Source organism: Myotis lucifugus, unplaced genomic scaffold (genome assembly GCF_000147115.1).
Source record: "Myotis lucifugus unplaced genomic scaffold, Myoluc2.0 scaffold_571, whole genome shotgun sequence".
Taxonomy (NCBI): Eukaryota; Metazoa; Chordata; class Mammalia; order Chiroptera; family Vespertilionidae; genus Myotis; species Myotis lucifugus.
In genome coordinates this window covers 402,047-418,150 of record NW_005871619.1, presented here as the reverse complement: position 1 = coordinate 418,150, position 16,104 = coordinate 402,047, and the positions used below count along the sequence as shown (strand labels likewise).

Genomic DNA, 16,104 nt, shown 5'->3' with positions numbered 1-16,104 from the left:
CAGCTCCCCACACTTTCTGTGCCGGGAGTACCTCTGTGGTAAATAAGACACTGCTGGTGGGGCAGCCCTGTCCCAAGACTCACCTTTTTGGGAATTGGCTGCAAGTACGAGGACCCAGTTTTTAAACTCCTCCCTGAGTTTGTTGTATAAGCGGGTCTCTTTTTCCTTCACGACTTCTTCTCCATCTACTAACCTTTCAATGTTCCGATTAAACACTTTAATTTTCTGAAAAAGAGGTAACGTCATTCAACTGTGCTGTGGTTGAGAAGCAGGGCCGGGGCACAGGGTGGCATGGGGGCTGGCAGTACCTCACCCACCCACCCCTCCCCTCCCAGGTGACACTGGAGGGAGGACAGGGCTCCCGCGGACCCAGGCAGGGAGGCACAGAGGCCACCTGGAGAGGCACTGGGCCACCTGGAAGGGTGTGGCCACCGCAGGGAGCGGCCAGATTCTGGGCCCGAGTGTCACGTGGAGCCCCCCAAGTCCTCACCTCGACCAGAAAGAACATTTTGTCGGCGTCGGTGTTGGGGATGTGCTCCCCGCACTGGCGCAGCTCCTCCACGGCGCTCAGGTGGCTCTCCCTGATCTGATTTTCTAGCAGCGGGAGTGATTTCTGAACAAAATAATAGCAAACAGTGAAACGCTGCAGCTTGACGTGAGCTGACAGGTCTCCTGGGCACAGGAGCAGAATCCTGCTGGGAGGCCAAGGGGGGAGTGTCTGTTCCTGTGCGAGGCGCTGAGGCGAAGGCCCGCTAAGGAGCCGAGGAGGCTCTGCAGGCAGCCAGGGCGCAGCCCACGGCCTGCGGAATCCGTGGTTCTGTTATCCAGTGAGGAACACTGGTTTTTGTTTGGTTTAGATAAGTGTCTTGTATCTCCAGATCAATTACACCTGAACACAGCGTCAGCTTTCTCTAGTAAAACACTGCCGTGGTGAGCATTTGAAGGCCATAAACCGATAAAGGGCACTTTGCTGGAAGATATGTCACGGGGGTTGGTGTCAGGCTGGGTACAGTCCTAACCAATCACAATGCAGGTGATGAGAACAGAGGCCCTAGAGCGCACCATGAGGGCTGCTTTGGCCCACGCACTGTGTCTCAGTGACGCCCCCAGTGCAGGAAAGCACCGGCTTCGTTGCCTTTTCCAGGACAGGAACCTGAGCCCAGAGAGGCCAATAGCTTGAGGTCATGCTGAGCTAGTAAGTGGCAGAGTTCCAGTCTGCACCCTGCTCACCACCCCCAAAGCGCACGCAGGTGGACACTGCAGGTAAAGACGCCTGAGTGAGCCTCGCCCCAATTCTGCTTCGGTGCCTGAGGTCACTGCAGCCAGCCCAGCAGGAGGCGTTCATTGGGACTAAGAGGCAGTTTGTCAAGGCTACACAAAATGGCGATAAAGGTGGGGGACACCAAGAAGTTAATAAGGTCTCATGGGCTCTTTAAAACAAAACAAAACAAACAAATATATAATATATATATATATTTCAAATTATAATTACCATAATTGAATCTTGATATACATTTAAAAATTAATTTAAAGTATTACAAATTTTAAATTCAAATTCTAACAAAAATTTAAATGCTGAGAAATGTGTCAGCAAAATGCAACTTCTTTTTGCAAAAACATGTGTTTGTTTGCTTTTTCAATTAGACAGGGTAATATCTTTTGGTGCCTCCTTCTGCAAACTGAGGGGATTCCACTAGAATCAGTCCTTCTCAAAGTGTGTTCCCTAGATCATCTGGGAACTTACAAGTGGAAATTCGGGGGCCCCAACCTAGACCTGCTAACTCAGAAACTCTGGGTCTGGGGCCCAGCGATATGAGCTTTAACCAGATTTCAAGGTGATTCTTGTGTGCACTACAATTTCAGGTCCACTGCCTCCTTCTCATCAAATATGTCTTTTTTTTTCTTAGTTGATTTTTTAGAGAGAGAGGAAGGGGGAAGAGGGAGAGAAACATTGATGTGAAAAACATTGATCAGTTGCTTCTTGTACGCGCTCTGACCGGGAACCGAACCCAAAACCTTTTATTGTATGGGATGACTCGCCAACAAACTGAGCCACCCAGCCAGGGCCCACCAAATATGTTTTGAGTGTGTGTTTTCTGGCTCAAACGTATTCATTGTCTTGGTCTGACTCGCGGTTGAGCAGCTTAGCATGGACGAAACCCAGGCCCGGGGGTCATCTCTGCTCTGAGGTTAACCCTCAGTCTTGCCCGTGGTTCAGCCTCATGTACAAAGGTTCAGGCAAGCTCCATGGCTATGTCTCAAGAAGCACTAAGCCACGCTTGTACCATCTTGAACAACATCATGAAAAGTTTGTCTGCAGTTGCCCATTTTTGAGAATCCATGGAAACCAAACACGTATTCCTTACAAGTTTGAGGCTGGGAAAATGTTTCATATACTGTGAAGTGTTGAGAGACCATTGAAAAAAGAAAAATCTGTTACCTTGGCACTCATTGCCTTTTACCGCGCTGAGACTGCGGGTTTTCTTTCTGCTTCCCCCGTGCTGACCGATTCCCCGTTTTATTTCCAGGTTATGCCCTGTTCCTCCCCTGTTTTAGACGCTCTCCTGGGAGCTTCTGGCCGGGAGCCATTGGGTTTATTTGGTTTTCAGAATGTGCTTGTTTGCTTATTTGGAGAGTTCAATGCAGTGTCTTAGCCCTTTCGTGACCGAGAGAGTGACTTACGCAGGCTGCGATTTTTATAACTTGCAGCCAACCCTTGACTCACGTTGATGTGCCAGATGAGCTCGGTGGTGAGTCTTTCCGCCAGACGGGGCACCGTGGCCTTGCCTTCCTCCAGGAGGACTCTGAAACAAGACAACAGCGCACGTGAGTTCAGGAAGGGCCACGCGGTCCTTTTCCCAGTCCTGGGCTTTGTGAGTGGGTGGGTGAGCTCACTCAGCCCCTGGGGGACGCCTGGCGTCAGAGAAGCCTGGGAGCGGGTGAGAAAGACAAGTGCGCATTATGGGAGGAGCCTAACCTAGGCAAGCACGGTGCTAGGAAGGTTACATTCACCTTCTCTTTTTATCGTTCCAACAAACCGATGAAGTAGGCGATCTTTTTATCCACAGGAAAACAAAACCAACCTAACTTCGTAGCAGTGTAGTGACTTGTCCAAACTCTTATTTTATTTTTTGTAACCAATATTCATCCCTGAGTAGCCAAATCAATCTTGAGAAAAAAGAATAAAGTGGGAGGTACCAGCCCCAGCTGGTTTGACTCAGTGGACAGAGCGTCGGCCTGCGGAATGAAGGGTCCCAGGTTCCATTCTGGTCAAGGGCACATGCCCGGGTTGAGGGCTTGATCCCCAATAGGGGGCGTGCAGGAGGCAGCCGATAAATGAGTCTCTCTCATCGTTGATGTTTCTATCTCTCTTCCCCTCCCCCCCTTCTTCTCTGAAATCAATACAAATATATTAAAAATAAAAAGTGGGAGGCACCACATTTTCTGATTTCAAAATATATTCCAAAGCTACAGTTTATTATTACAAAAGAGTACAGTGCTAGCACAAAGACAGACATGTACAGACCAGAGCACCCAGAAATAAATCCGTGCATATACGGTCAACTCAATTTTAATAACGGTGCCAAGATGCACAATGCGGAAAGGATAGTCTCTTCAACAAAGGATGTCGGGAACACTCTATGTCTGCGTGCAGAAAAATGAAGATGGATCCTTATCTCATACCATACACAAAAGTCAACCAAAAATGTATTGAAGGCTTAAACGAAAGACATGAACTGTAAATCTCCTAGAAACAAACAAACAAACAAACACAGGGGAGCCCAGCCGGCATGGCTCGGTGGTTAAACATTCATTTATGAACCAGGAGGTCATGGTTCGATTCCTGGTCAGGGTACATGCCCGGGTTGTGGGCTTGATCCCCAGTGGGTGGCACAGGAGGCAGCTGATCAATGAATCTCTCTCATTATTGATGTTTCTATCTCTCTCTCTTCCTCTCTCTTCTTCTCTGAAATCAAGAAAAATATATTTAAAAAAAGAAAAGGAAAAAAAAACCACAGGGGAAAATGACTTCCCCAAAAGCAGAGAGAAGAAAAGCAAAAATAGACTAAGGTGGGACTACATCAAACTGAAAGGCTTCTACAGAGCAAAGAAACAATCAACAGAGAACCTACAAAATGGGAGAAAATCTTTGCAAACAATATATCTGATAAGGGGTTAATTTTTAAAAAATGTAAGTAACTCCTACAATCACTAGCACCCCCTCCCCGCCCCGCAAATACACAAAAACCTAGTAACCCAAGTGGAAAATGGGCTAAAGTGTTGGATAGCGATTTCTTCAAAGAAGACATGCAAATGGTCAACAGGTACGTGGAAAAGATGCTTAACATCACTAATCATCAGGAAAATGCAAATCAAAACCACAATGGGATCTCAGTCTGTTAGGATGCATATTGTATATATAAAAAAACAAAAACAAAAAAACCCAAGGCAGGTGGTGGCTAGGATGTGGCGCAATTGAAACCCTTGTACGATGTTGGTGTGAATGCAAAATGGTGCAGCTATTAAGAAAAGTAGTATGGAAGCTTCTCGAGAAATTAAAAATAGAACCACCATGTGATCCAGCTCTCCCACTTATACATATCTACCCAAAAGCCTTAAAATCAACATCTCAAAGAGATAGTAGTCTTCCTCTGCTCACAGTAGCTCCAGTCACTCTCATCATTGATGTTTCTAGCTCTCTTTCCCTCTCCCTTCCTCTCTGAAATCAATTAAAAATGTATTAAAAATAAAAAGTGGGCCCTGACCAGTTTGGCTCAGTGGATGGAGCATCGGGCTGTGGACTGAAAGGTCCCAGGTTCGATTCTGGTCAAGGGCATGTACCTTGGTTGCGGGCACATCCCAGTGGGAGGTGTGCGGGAGGCAGCTGATCGAGGTTTCTCTCTCATCGATGTTTCTGACTCTCTGACCCTCTCCCTTCCTCTCTGAAAAAAATCAATAAAATATATATTTAAAATAATAATAATAAAAAAATAAGTAAAAAATAAAAAGTGGAAGGCACCACACTTCCTGATTTCAACATATATCACAAAGCTACAGTTTATTATTACAAAAGAATAGAGTGCTAGCACATGGACAGACATGGACAGAATAGAGCACAGGATGTGGTAATAAAGACAGATATGTACAGAATATAGCCAGGATGTGGGAATAAACGACATGTCCATGGCAGACGAGTGGGTGGAGAAAATATGGTAAGTACATGCTGTCAGACGTTCAGAAAAAAACAGAAGTACAACCAGTGGCTCACCGAGTAGTAACCGGTAAGAGCGTATTGTGCACACAGCAGCAAGGCAGCTTGCCACCCAGGAGCACTCGGACCCAAACATGGAGTGAGGCTCAGGGACACGTCGCCGAGCAGCGTGGAGTGAGAAAGCAGTGGCAGCTCCTTCTGCGTGGCGATTGGTTCTAATATTAGAGTATCCTTAAAGCTGAGGAAACTGGTTAGTGGTTACCTCATGTCAATTTGGGGGAACAACTGAAGTTTCGTTTATGATTTTCAGAAGCAAGAAGAGCAAGCCTGTGGGCACTGGCTTGTCTTGTAAAATAAGCTAGGTTAAGCATTGCCTGTGTGACTGATCCGCTTCTGTCTGCTCAGGGGATTTCCACGTCTGGCCCCTGTTTGCGTTTGTTTTAACAATGCAATGGGATCCGAGTCAGCCTTTAAAAAGGAGACTATTCTGTCATCTGTGACCACAAGAATGAACCTTGAGGACATTATGCTGAGGTGACAGAAGCCAGTCACAGAAGGACAAACACTGCCTGATTCCACCTATGAAAGAAATGGAAAATAGCCAAACTCACACCACCCAAGAGCAGAATGGTGTGTGCCAGGGTTGGGGGAGGGGGAACTGGGGAGCTGATAAAGGACATCACATTTCAGGGATGCAGGTGAGTGAGTGCCAGAGACCGCAGAACAACCTGGGGCCCACAGTTGACCTCACTTTCCCCAAACCCGTGAGCAGTGGTTTGCTAAGTGTAACCCCTGGACCAGCACTATCAGCCTCAACTGGAAACTTGATAGAAACACAAATTCTTGGGTGCCACCCCAGACTCCGAAACCCTGGAGCAGGACACAACCAGGAGGCTTTGCGGCTCAGGACTGAGAACCGTGGGCGCGATTATCACAGAATCTTCTTCCCACTTAGCGAGCAGTTCCCTCTCCCTGCGGGCCCCCAACGCGATCGAAAACGGTCTGTTTCTGGCGTGGCTCAGTGGTTGAGCCTCAACCTATAAACCAGGAGTTTATGGTTCGATTCCAAGTCAGAGCACATGCCTGGGTTAGGGGCTTAATCCCCAATGTGGGGTGAGCAGGGGGCAGCCGATCAATGAATCTCTCTTATCATTGACTAGAGGCCTGGTGAACAAAAATTTGTGCACTCGGGGGGTCCCTCAGCTCGGCCTGTGCCCTCTCGCAGTCTGGGACCCCTCGGGGGATATCCACCTGCTGACTTAGGCCTGCTCCTCAGGGGATTTGGCCTAAGCTGGCAGTCAGACATCCCTCTGGCAGCCTGGGAGCCCTTGGGGGATGTCCACTTGCCAGGGGGGGAGCAGGCATAAACTGCAGTTGGACATCCTTAGCACTGCTGAGGAGGCAGGAGAGGTTCCCGCCACCACCGCTGTGCTGGCAGCCATCAGCCTGGCTTGTGGCTGAGCAGAGCTCTCCCTGTGGGAGCACAATGACCACCAGGGGCAGCTCCTGCATTCAGCATCTGCCCCCTGGTGGTCAGTGTGTGTCATAGTGACCAGTCATTCCCAGTCATTCTGCTGTTGGGGTCCATTTGCACATTACCCTTTTATTATATAGGATGTTTCTATCTCTCTCTCCCTCTCCCTTCCTCTCTGAAATCAATAAAAATATATTTAAAGCAACAACAACAAAAACAAACAAACAACAACAATAACAAAAATGGTCTATTTCTCTCTCCAAGGTGGGGCAGATGGGAAGAAAGAAGGAGCCGCGTGGTGTTCATGGAGTGCTGGCTCTCAGCACACCAGGACCTTAGCGTGGGTCCTATCATTTAACCCGAAACGCAATCCTGTGGAACAGCTGTGGAGCACTCCCTGAGCTGAGGAGAAAGGACGAGCCACTGCACAAGGGCACATAGCGAGTAGCAGACCTGGTCTGTGCCCACATCTCTCCTTCAAGCAGGAGTGGCCCCTGGGGGAGTGGCTCACTGTGCTGCTCCCCCACCGCTCAGGACCATCAAGATCCTGCAGAGCATGAAAGGGCAAAGGGCCTAGTTCAGTGGGAAAAGCCCCAGCACCATGCGGGATAATTTATATTTAATAAAACTGTTAGTGTCGCCGAAGGAGGAAGGCACGAGGCCAAAAGAGGTGAAGAATTAGGAATTGATTAGGTCATCTGGAAAACCATATGGGCTGAGCCCCAAAATGGCACCAGCCCCCAGGGTCGGGGAGTCAGAGGTTTAAAGGACTGTGGCGGGCCTTTTCTGGGCAGAGAACCCTCTGGGTGGTCTGGATCCTGGGAAGGTCCAGAGGGGAGAGATAATGGTCTTAGCAAGTGGAATGTGGTCTAAGCGAAAGGGACTGTCCACTGTGCAGTGGCCTAAAGATCCATTCCCGGGGGAGGAGGTATCCATTCAATTATGTGATCAGACCTAACAAAAACCCTTTCCTTTGCAGGCTCTAACGCAGTGGAGAGAGCCCTAAAGCGGGTTTTAACGTGCACCATTTACAATGGTCAACATCGGTTTCTGGAGGCTCGGAGATCTGTTTCCGGTCCTGTCCCCTCCATTATTGCTTTGACCTCATCATCCTGGTCTACAGAAGTGGGAAGAACCTCCCTTGCCATGTGCATCTCCTAAGATTTGATGGGATGTTAATGAGAAGGCGGGTGAAAACATGTTGGAAACCCCAAGTGCCCTACGCCCTGTGGAACACCAAACTACAACCTTTACTCAGCACCATCATTAGAGCCCATGAAAAAATGATTTGTTTCAATAAGCCAATGAATTTCACACTAAAAATAAAGTCAAGGAGAGGTTCCGCTACACTCTATAATTTTTATATGCAATTTGGTTATCACGTTGGCCAGTTGTGGTGGGGGTGGGGGGGGCGGCTCCCGTGGAGTCCAGCTCCAGGGTCCTGCAGGCGCTCACCTGAAATACGGGTGCGTCTGGAAGAACATCATTTCTTTCTTGGTGGCCTCCGCCAGGCTCAGCTTGTCGGTGATCTCCTGCTGGCCCCGGCACTTGACTATCATGTAGCCCTTCTTGAGGCGGTACGTGAGGTTCTGCGCCACGTTCACCACATTTTTTTCGGCGCCCTTGTCCACCAGGTCCGGTTTGGTCAGGATCCCTGCGAGATGATAAGAAGGGCATGGAAAGGTCAGTTCTCTCCTCAAATACACTTGACCCCTGCGGGGCTATGGGATCCTTTCTTGGCGAGGACCGACAGAGCCTTCTGCAGCCTTGATTACCCAGTGCCTGCCAGTCATTCATTCATTTCATCGTCACCCCTCAGATTTGCTCCCCCACTCACTCAGTTCACCAACTGCCTTGCGTAATTGACTTAACAAACGTTCGCTGGGTGCCTGCTGGGTGCCAGCACTGGGCAGCAGCATCACAGGTGGCCGGCTCCATCACCATGTTCCTAAGAAGCTGCCCTGGCACTTAAGCAGCTTCATTTCTCTTCTGTTCTATTACCAGAAGGTGTTATTTAGACTCACTACAAGGTTTGTGTGAGCACAGACCTTCAGGCGACTAACAGAGCCAAGTCTTGTCTGAATCTGCGTTTGTACCTTCCATTGGTAAAGGAGAGGGCCTTCCCCTGGGAGTGGAGATAGCAGCCGGGAATGCCCTTCCCCGGAACCAGAACTCATTCATAGAAGCCTGGGTCATTGTACTCTAGTCTGAGAAAAGGGAGTAAGATCATGAAAATGGAAGCTTGCAATTAGAACCCCCCTGGCCGGGGAGACAGGGCCTTCTACTGCGCCTCAGTCTGAAACACATGCCTCCAGCTACAGAATCAGCTCATAAGCATCATTTAATGACCCCACTGTTGGGCCACAGAGAAGGGCACTCTCAGCAATTTTTAGATGCTTGAATTTTTTCTCTTTTTAAGTGTTTATTCCTGAATGCATTATGCATACATATTAAATTAACGAATGCTTATTAAGCACACTGCTGCAGGTACTGAGGAATGAGCAAGACTGCATAGTTCCTGATTTCACGAATATCCCTCCACCTTCCAGTGGGAAAAAGCCAGATAAATTATCCTAGTAATATATAAGAAATAAACAAAAATACCTAATATTGATAAACACCATGAAGAGAATGAAAAGAAAGACAAAGAAATGACTACAGGCTGGGTGGCTGGACAACGAGGGCCTCTGAGCAGGCAATGTTTGGGCTGTGACCTGAATGAGAGGAAGGAGCCAGTCCTGTGGGTGGAGGGAGAGCTGGCTGACTGAGCTGCACTGGACAGCAGTGGACGAGGTGGGGAGTGATGGGAGCCGGGGTCCCAAGGGCATGCAGAAGCCAGGTCCCAGATGGCGCTGCTGTCCAGGCAAAGCGATCTGGGTTTGACTATGTGAGACCGAAGCATTGGAGAGTAAAAGCAGAGGAGGGCATGGCCTGCTTTACAGGTATAAGGCCAGGGGAGGGTGGACTGTTGTGGGCAAGGTGAATGCCAGGAGACCTGAGCATGTCTGCGTAGCCCAGGCAGGCGACGATGGAGGCTGGGTCTAGGTAGTGACTGTGGGGATGGAGAGGGGCGGACAGATCTGGTATTAGTTCTGGAAGCAGGGTCGCCAGGACTTCAGATGAATTAGACACAGAAGCAAGGAGAAGGAGGAATCAAGAGTGACTCTGATTTGGCTTTAGACCCGGGCGGGTGGATGTGGGGCCGTGAAGGGGTGGGGAAGCCTTGGGGAGGAGGAGAATTGGGTTGGGGGAGGGTGGTACCAAGATTAGTGCTTTGGTCACAGTACCTCGGAGACACTTAATGGACATCCAAGTGGAGACATCAAGTCTAGGGAAAGGTAAGTTACAGATATAGATTTGGGAGTCACTGGCATGTAGAACGAATTCAAAAGCATGGATGGATAAGGTCACTTCAAGAGAGTGTGTTGACAGAGGGAGAGCTCAGAACCAAGTTCTGGTTTCCGATAGTTAGAGGTCAGAGAATTGAAGAAGCAGCCAGCCAAGATGACTAGGAATGTGACTTGCAAGTGGCCAGCGAAGGAGAGGAGAAGCCAGGGAGGAACTGTGCACGCGATAATTCTTCATGTAACCCTCCCACCAACCCTAGCAGGTGGTTGTGACTGTTAGCACCATTTACAGATGAGGAAGTGAGGCGAGGAGAGGTTAAATGCATTGCCCAGGGGCATGGAGTCAGTAAGTGGTAGAATGAGGATCCAAACCCAGGCAGTCTGTGCTCTTAAACCAAGTCCCTATAACGCTGTGGAGGGTGACACTGAAGAAAGGACATTTAGGAGAACACAGTTTCCCACAGAGTTCTGCTTGAATTTAAATCCTGCAGATGCTAACGCTCCAACATTAGCCTGGAAGTGTGTTTACCGGGGTCTGTGACGGTCTTTTCCCTATACCCAGGGGTCCTAGACCTGCGCTGTGTTATGGCAGAACTGATGGGCTGGTCACTTTCTCCTTTCTGGGCCACTGTGGGTAAAGTAAAGCGGGTCTTGACCCCATCCAGAATGGCTCATGAATGCAATGGACGATGAGAAGGAGGGTGAAGAAGCGCATTCTGGTGGCTCATCTAACCCTGATTGTGAGTGAAGATGACCAGCAGGGATGGACCCTGAGCCCATGGAGCTTGGGCTGGAACAGCGCTTAGATCTAGCGCAGGATGTGGGCGTCTCTAACAGTGGACCTAACTCCAGGGCCTTCCACATGGGCGAGGATCTCCCCTCCCTTCTCATCTCCTGGAAGCCTGATTCTTCCTTCTTACCTATGGTCCTGTCTCCATCGGGGTCCACCTCGTGAGCCATGCTCAGCGCCTCTGTGGTGGCGATGTCCACATTACAGGGGACCACCACCAAGTTGATGGTCTGCTGCCTCTGGATGTACTTCTTGATGAGTGCCTTGATCTGGTGCCACAGAATCACACAAAGGAAGAGCAGGTCTCTGATTACTCAGCAGCACAGTGAGACCCCCCATCGTTGTGAAAACCAAAGTCATCCCAGCGCGTGACCCAGTTTTCACACTTCCGAGCCCTACTTGGCCTGTCCCCTTCCTTTGGAATGGCCACCCCACCCGCCCTTACGGAGTTCTCTGTTGATTTTCTATTTGTTCCTCAGAGCCCATCACTGGTATAGCTTCTCGCCTGAAGACTCAATTCTTATGGCCAGATGCAAACTCTCCTTCCTCTCCAGATCTCTCCTGGAAGCCTTCTGAGATTATTGTCACTCTACTAGCATGGTTTTTTATGTGCTGTACCTTCCCCAGAAGCCCAGAGGTACTAGGAAAGTCCACCCATGGCATGGATGAATGAGCACCCTCCTGGCGGGTGAGAAGTGTGGAATTAGCCACTAACTCCGTAAGGAAAATGAGCGAATTACACTGCTCCTGGAGACAGAGAACGGTGATGTGGATGTTGAGGAAGAAACCAACATTTCACTGCCCAAGATTTTTCCCAGAGCAGCAGAGCCTGCAGAGACCCCCTCAGGAGGTTCCTGCCACACCCCGAGTTTGGCTCTGGTTGGGTTCCCCACACTGGCAGTATCCCCCATAGAAGGGGAAAAGGGCAGGCAAGTGACCCTAGTTCCTAGGATAGAAGAGTCTCATCTTCTCCCCCTCACAAACCCTATCCCACCATACCCTGGGCTCTACCCTTGCACCTGAGACCATCCTATCTCCTCGGCTTCCATGTGAGCTGGCTTAGCAAAGCTTGACAGAGCTAGTTTGGAGACAGGCCTTGCCTAAAGATCAAGTGTGACTCAAGCATCCCAGTAAGACTTTGCGCTCAGGCAGCCTTAAGTGGGAAGGTCTTTAGGAAAGAAAGCAACAGGCTCAGTGGGCTCTTGGGTTTGGGACTTGGTCGGGGGGCTGGTCCCCGGGGCGGTCAATCCCCTTCCTGAACAAGAGGATCACAGAACCATGTTTCTGAACTAGTTTTACTTTACAATTTATTTTTTTTAAAATTGGGGGCTAAAAATTGGGAAAAATTTCATTTTGAAAAATTCCGAATTTCCTGGGTACCGGGTGGACTAATCTCAAGACAGCCAACACTGGGCCCACATTCTTTATTTTAGGTAGGATGGGAGCTGTCCCATGCACCCCCAGTCCCACCAAGTCAATTTCTCTTGTTTCCATGATCTGCCAGGCTCTACTCATATCCTCAGTATAAGCCCCATGCCCAGGAGGTCTTATTCCAGTCTCCTCCCCAGTCACTCAGAGTGAGGGCTGGGGAGGCACACCACAGCCCTTGGGGTGACCGGCAGAGGCCTCAAAGTCTCCCCAACTTGGCTCATTCCCACGTTCCAGAAAGGCTCACCTGCAGTCCGATGTCCTGGGGCTGGTTTCCCACAGCCACCCTGGCGATGCCAGGAAGATCAATGAGGGTCAGGTCCGGAACCTCGGGGGAGGTGATCTCCAGATTGATGAGCTCGTGGCTGATGCCAACTCCATTCCCGGCTATGGTGTTCTGGGCTATGGAGGCCAAGAGAAGAGAAACCCAGAGTCCAAGTTAATGACCCACCTGAGAAAAAGCAGTTGTTCTTGAAGGCGACTGTTGGTATTCAGAGTATACGAGCTTCAGAGAGTCCCAGGTGCTTGAACACATTTCACAGAAACGTGCAGAGTGATCTCAGGCCACTGAGGTGGCTGTCCGTGTACTCAGGGGTAGCATGTACATACACTCTCAGAAATCCCAGAGGAAAACATCCGATTTATTCACATTGGCATTATGGATGGGTTCTGTTCTCTTTATGTTTTTAAATATTTTTCATTGGGTATTCACTGAGTGTGGTGATGGTTATGTCCACAAATCCTTCAACATCCCTCTCACCAAAAGATGGAGGCTTGAGTGGGGTCAGACAGAGGGACTTATGTCTCAAGAATAGATAAGGTGGAAGCGACAGTGTGACGAGGTCATTAAAGGCATCATGGCTCGCTCCTACTTTCTCTCGGATGGTTCACTCTGGGGAAGGCTAGCTGCCCCATCATAAGGTTACCAGGCAGCAATGGAGAGGTCCACAACAGGGCAGGACCAAGGCACCTTTGCCAGCAGCCAGCAAGAAAGTGTGGCCTCCTGTAATGGCCATGTGAGGGAGCATTCACCAGCCCCAGTCGAGTCTTCAGATATAATTCAGCCCCAGCCAACATCTGGCTGCAGCCTCACTGAAAACCCTGAGTCAAAACTATCACTGCTGTGTCCAATTCCTGACACTCACACACTGTGTGAGAGAATATCTGTTTGTGTTTTAATCTGCTAAATTTTGGAGTAATTTGTTATGTGGTAATAGAGAACTAATAGAGCTATGTATTACTTCTATAACCAGAAAAAAATATATAAATACAAATCTATACTAATAAAAGGGTAATATGCTAATTAGATGGGACATCCTCCCGGACAAAGCCACAGTGGCGGGGGCCAAGGCAGAGGCGGTTAGGGGTGATCAGGCCAGCAGGGGAGAGCAGTTAGGGGCGATCAGGCTGGCAGGGGAGAGCAGTTATGGGCGATCAGGCCAGCAGGGGAGAGCAGTTAGGAGTGATCAGGCAGGCAGGCAGAGTGGTTAGGGGCGATCAGGCAGGCAGGCAGGTGAGTGGTTAGGAGCCAGCGGTCCTGGATTGCAAGAGGGATGTACAACTGCAAGTTTAGGCCCGATCCCTGGGTTCGGGCCTAAACCAGCAGTCAGACATCCCCAGAGGGGTCCTGGATTGGAGAGGGTGAAGGCTGGGCTGAGGGCCCCCCCCCCACATGAATTTTGTGCACCGGGCCTCTAGTACAAATATAAGTGTGTGTGTTCCAGGGCAATATTACAGTGTCTTCTGACTCTTTATATCTATCTGATTCTTTAACACACACATACATATACACAAACATACACCAACATGTATAAATGCACACACTAACACATACACACTAACACACATGTGACAAATACCACAATGAAATTCCACTGCTAGGTGTGTTCATGGCAGGGTAGACACGTACCCCTCCAATCCAGGACACCTAACACAAAGCCCCTCTGCCTCCTTCTGTCCGCTGGAAACAAGGGCTAATCTGAAGGCCTGTGGTCAATCTGGAGCTAAATAGACCCCCGAGAAGGGGGATCCTCAATGCCAGCCACCCAGGCCCCACTGCAGGGACCGCAGAGAAGCCCCCGGGGGCAGGACCCCTTGGCTAAACAAGATCATGTAAGCAAATGCGGCACATCAATAACGTATGTGTTGTTTATCTTTGGTCATAGACTACTTTGCAGCTACCCTATGGTGCTGTCCCTTGTGGGTAAGAGGTATTGTGGGGAGGGAAGAGGAAAAGAAGGAAGTATTCCTGGGAACTAGAAGTGAGGAAACATGATTTCTTCTCTTATATCCTATCTGAAAATGGATTATTTCCTATATAATCTCTATAGAACACTTAAAAGATCTCTTTTTGAGAACTATATACAACTTACTATATACTTAACACATACCCCAAACTATGCATGTATAATACACAGTGATTTATGACTATTTTACTCTGATCCCTTTAAATCATGGAGCTGGTCCTGCCCTGGTCAGGGTTTCTCAAAATGTAAGTGCATGTGACCCGTCAGGGGTCTGGTTAGCACCCAGATTCTGACTCAGCAGGTCTCGGCTGTGGCCTGAGATTCTGCAGTTCCCAAAAGCCCCAGGTGGCGGCGCTGCTGCAGACCAGGAACCACACTGAGAAGCCAGGATGTAGCAGACCTGTAAGCATCTTGAAATGAGTTGAAGCCTAGGGTGGCCTAGGTGAGGGGAAGGCACGTAGAATCCCCGTGCCCAGGACACAGAGGTCATTGGTTACCAGCTCGGGGGAAGCATGAGGCCTAAGGGGATGCTGCCAGTTCCTCGCCTTCTCCTGGAGCAGCGGTTCTCAACCTGTGGGTCGCGACCCCTTTGGCGGTTGAACGACCCTTTCACAGGGGTCGCCTAAGACCATCCTGCATGTCAGATATTTACATGACGATTCATAACAGTAGCAACATTACAGTTATGAAGTAGCAATGAAAATAATTTTATGGTTGGGTCACAACATGAGGAACTATATTTAAAGGGCAAAAAGGTTGAGAACCACTGTCCTGGAGGTACCTGTGTCCTCCACACCTCCACCGCCCTTCCCCTCTCAGAAGGTGCCTTTGCATCTTCCCTGGGACAGAACGTGAGTCCTGGGAGACCCTTCTTCCCTCCAGCAGCCTCGCCTGGCGGTCACCGTGTCCACACTGGCAACAGGAAACGCACTGGACCAGGCGATTCTTCTATGACCAATTCTGCCGACAACGGCTTTGGGCCTGGGGAGAAGGTCCCTTTTGATGGACTCCAAAGTTTTAGGTAAAGGCCCTCTGGGAGTTGGGTGGTTGTGACCTCCAGGGGCACTGATGCTGTAAGTTAGGACGGAGCCGCCCCAGGGGCACTGCGGGGGTTCTCCAGGAGTGGAGCTGAGGAGAGAAACGCCGGCCCCTTTCTGGGGCAGCACCGCAATGAAGTCTGTGGGCAATCACACATTCCACCTGCATCAGGGACAGCCCTGATCTGAGCAACAGGGGAGCAGGGGAGCCACAGCCCCAATTCATGGCCTGATCCCTTAGGGATAGAACCAGGAGCGTGTGAAAAACCAGGGCTGCGCCTTCAGAAACGCTTCCTGCTTTAGTTATCCTTTCACGGAGGATATAAGTCAGTGGAACATCTGTACAGAAAATCACTCCTTATCTAAGTGTGTGGCTTGGTGGGTATCCCGGCTGAACACACAGGCCTGACCAACACCCGGAGAACACACAGGCCTGGCCAACACCCGGAGGACACACAGGCCTGACCAACACCCAGAGAACACACAGGCGTGACCAACACCCGGAGAACACACAGCCTGGCCAACACCCGGAGGACACACAGGCCTGACCAACACCCAGAGAACACACAG

General features: G+C 49.7%; 1 protein-coding gene across 1 annotated transcript in view; it reads right to left on the bottom strand.

Moving 5' to 3' along the window:
• Positions 1 to 16,104, bottom strand: part of LOC102428439 (interferon-induced GTP-binding protein Mx2) — a 45,530-nt gene that overhangs the window by 7,210 nt on the left and 22,216 nt on the right. The window contains exons 4-10 of the mRNA XM_014446768.2: positions 14,004 to 14,008; positions 12,499 to 12,658; positions 10,954 to 11,092; positions 8,142 to 8,340; positions 2,726 to 2,804; positions 491 to 613; positions 84 to 225 (exon numbers count right to left, since the gene is read on the bottom strand). Of these exons, the coding sequence (XP_014302254.2) occupies positions 84 to 225; positions 491 to 613; positions 2,726 to 2,804; positions 8,142 to 8,340; positions 10,954 to 11,092; positions 12,499 to 12,658; positions 14,004 to 14,008 (847 nt within the window). The remainder of the gene's footprint in view (positions 1 to 83; positions 226 to 490; positions 614 to 2,725; positions 2,805 to 8,141; positions 8,341 to 10,953; positions 11,093 to 12,498; positions 12,659 to 14,003; positions 14,009 to 16,104) is intronic.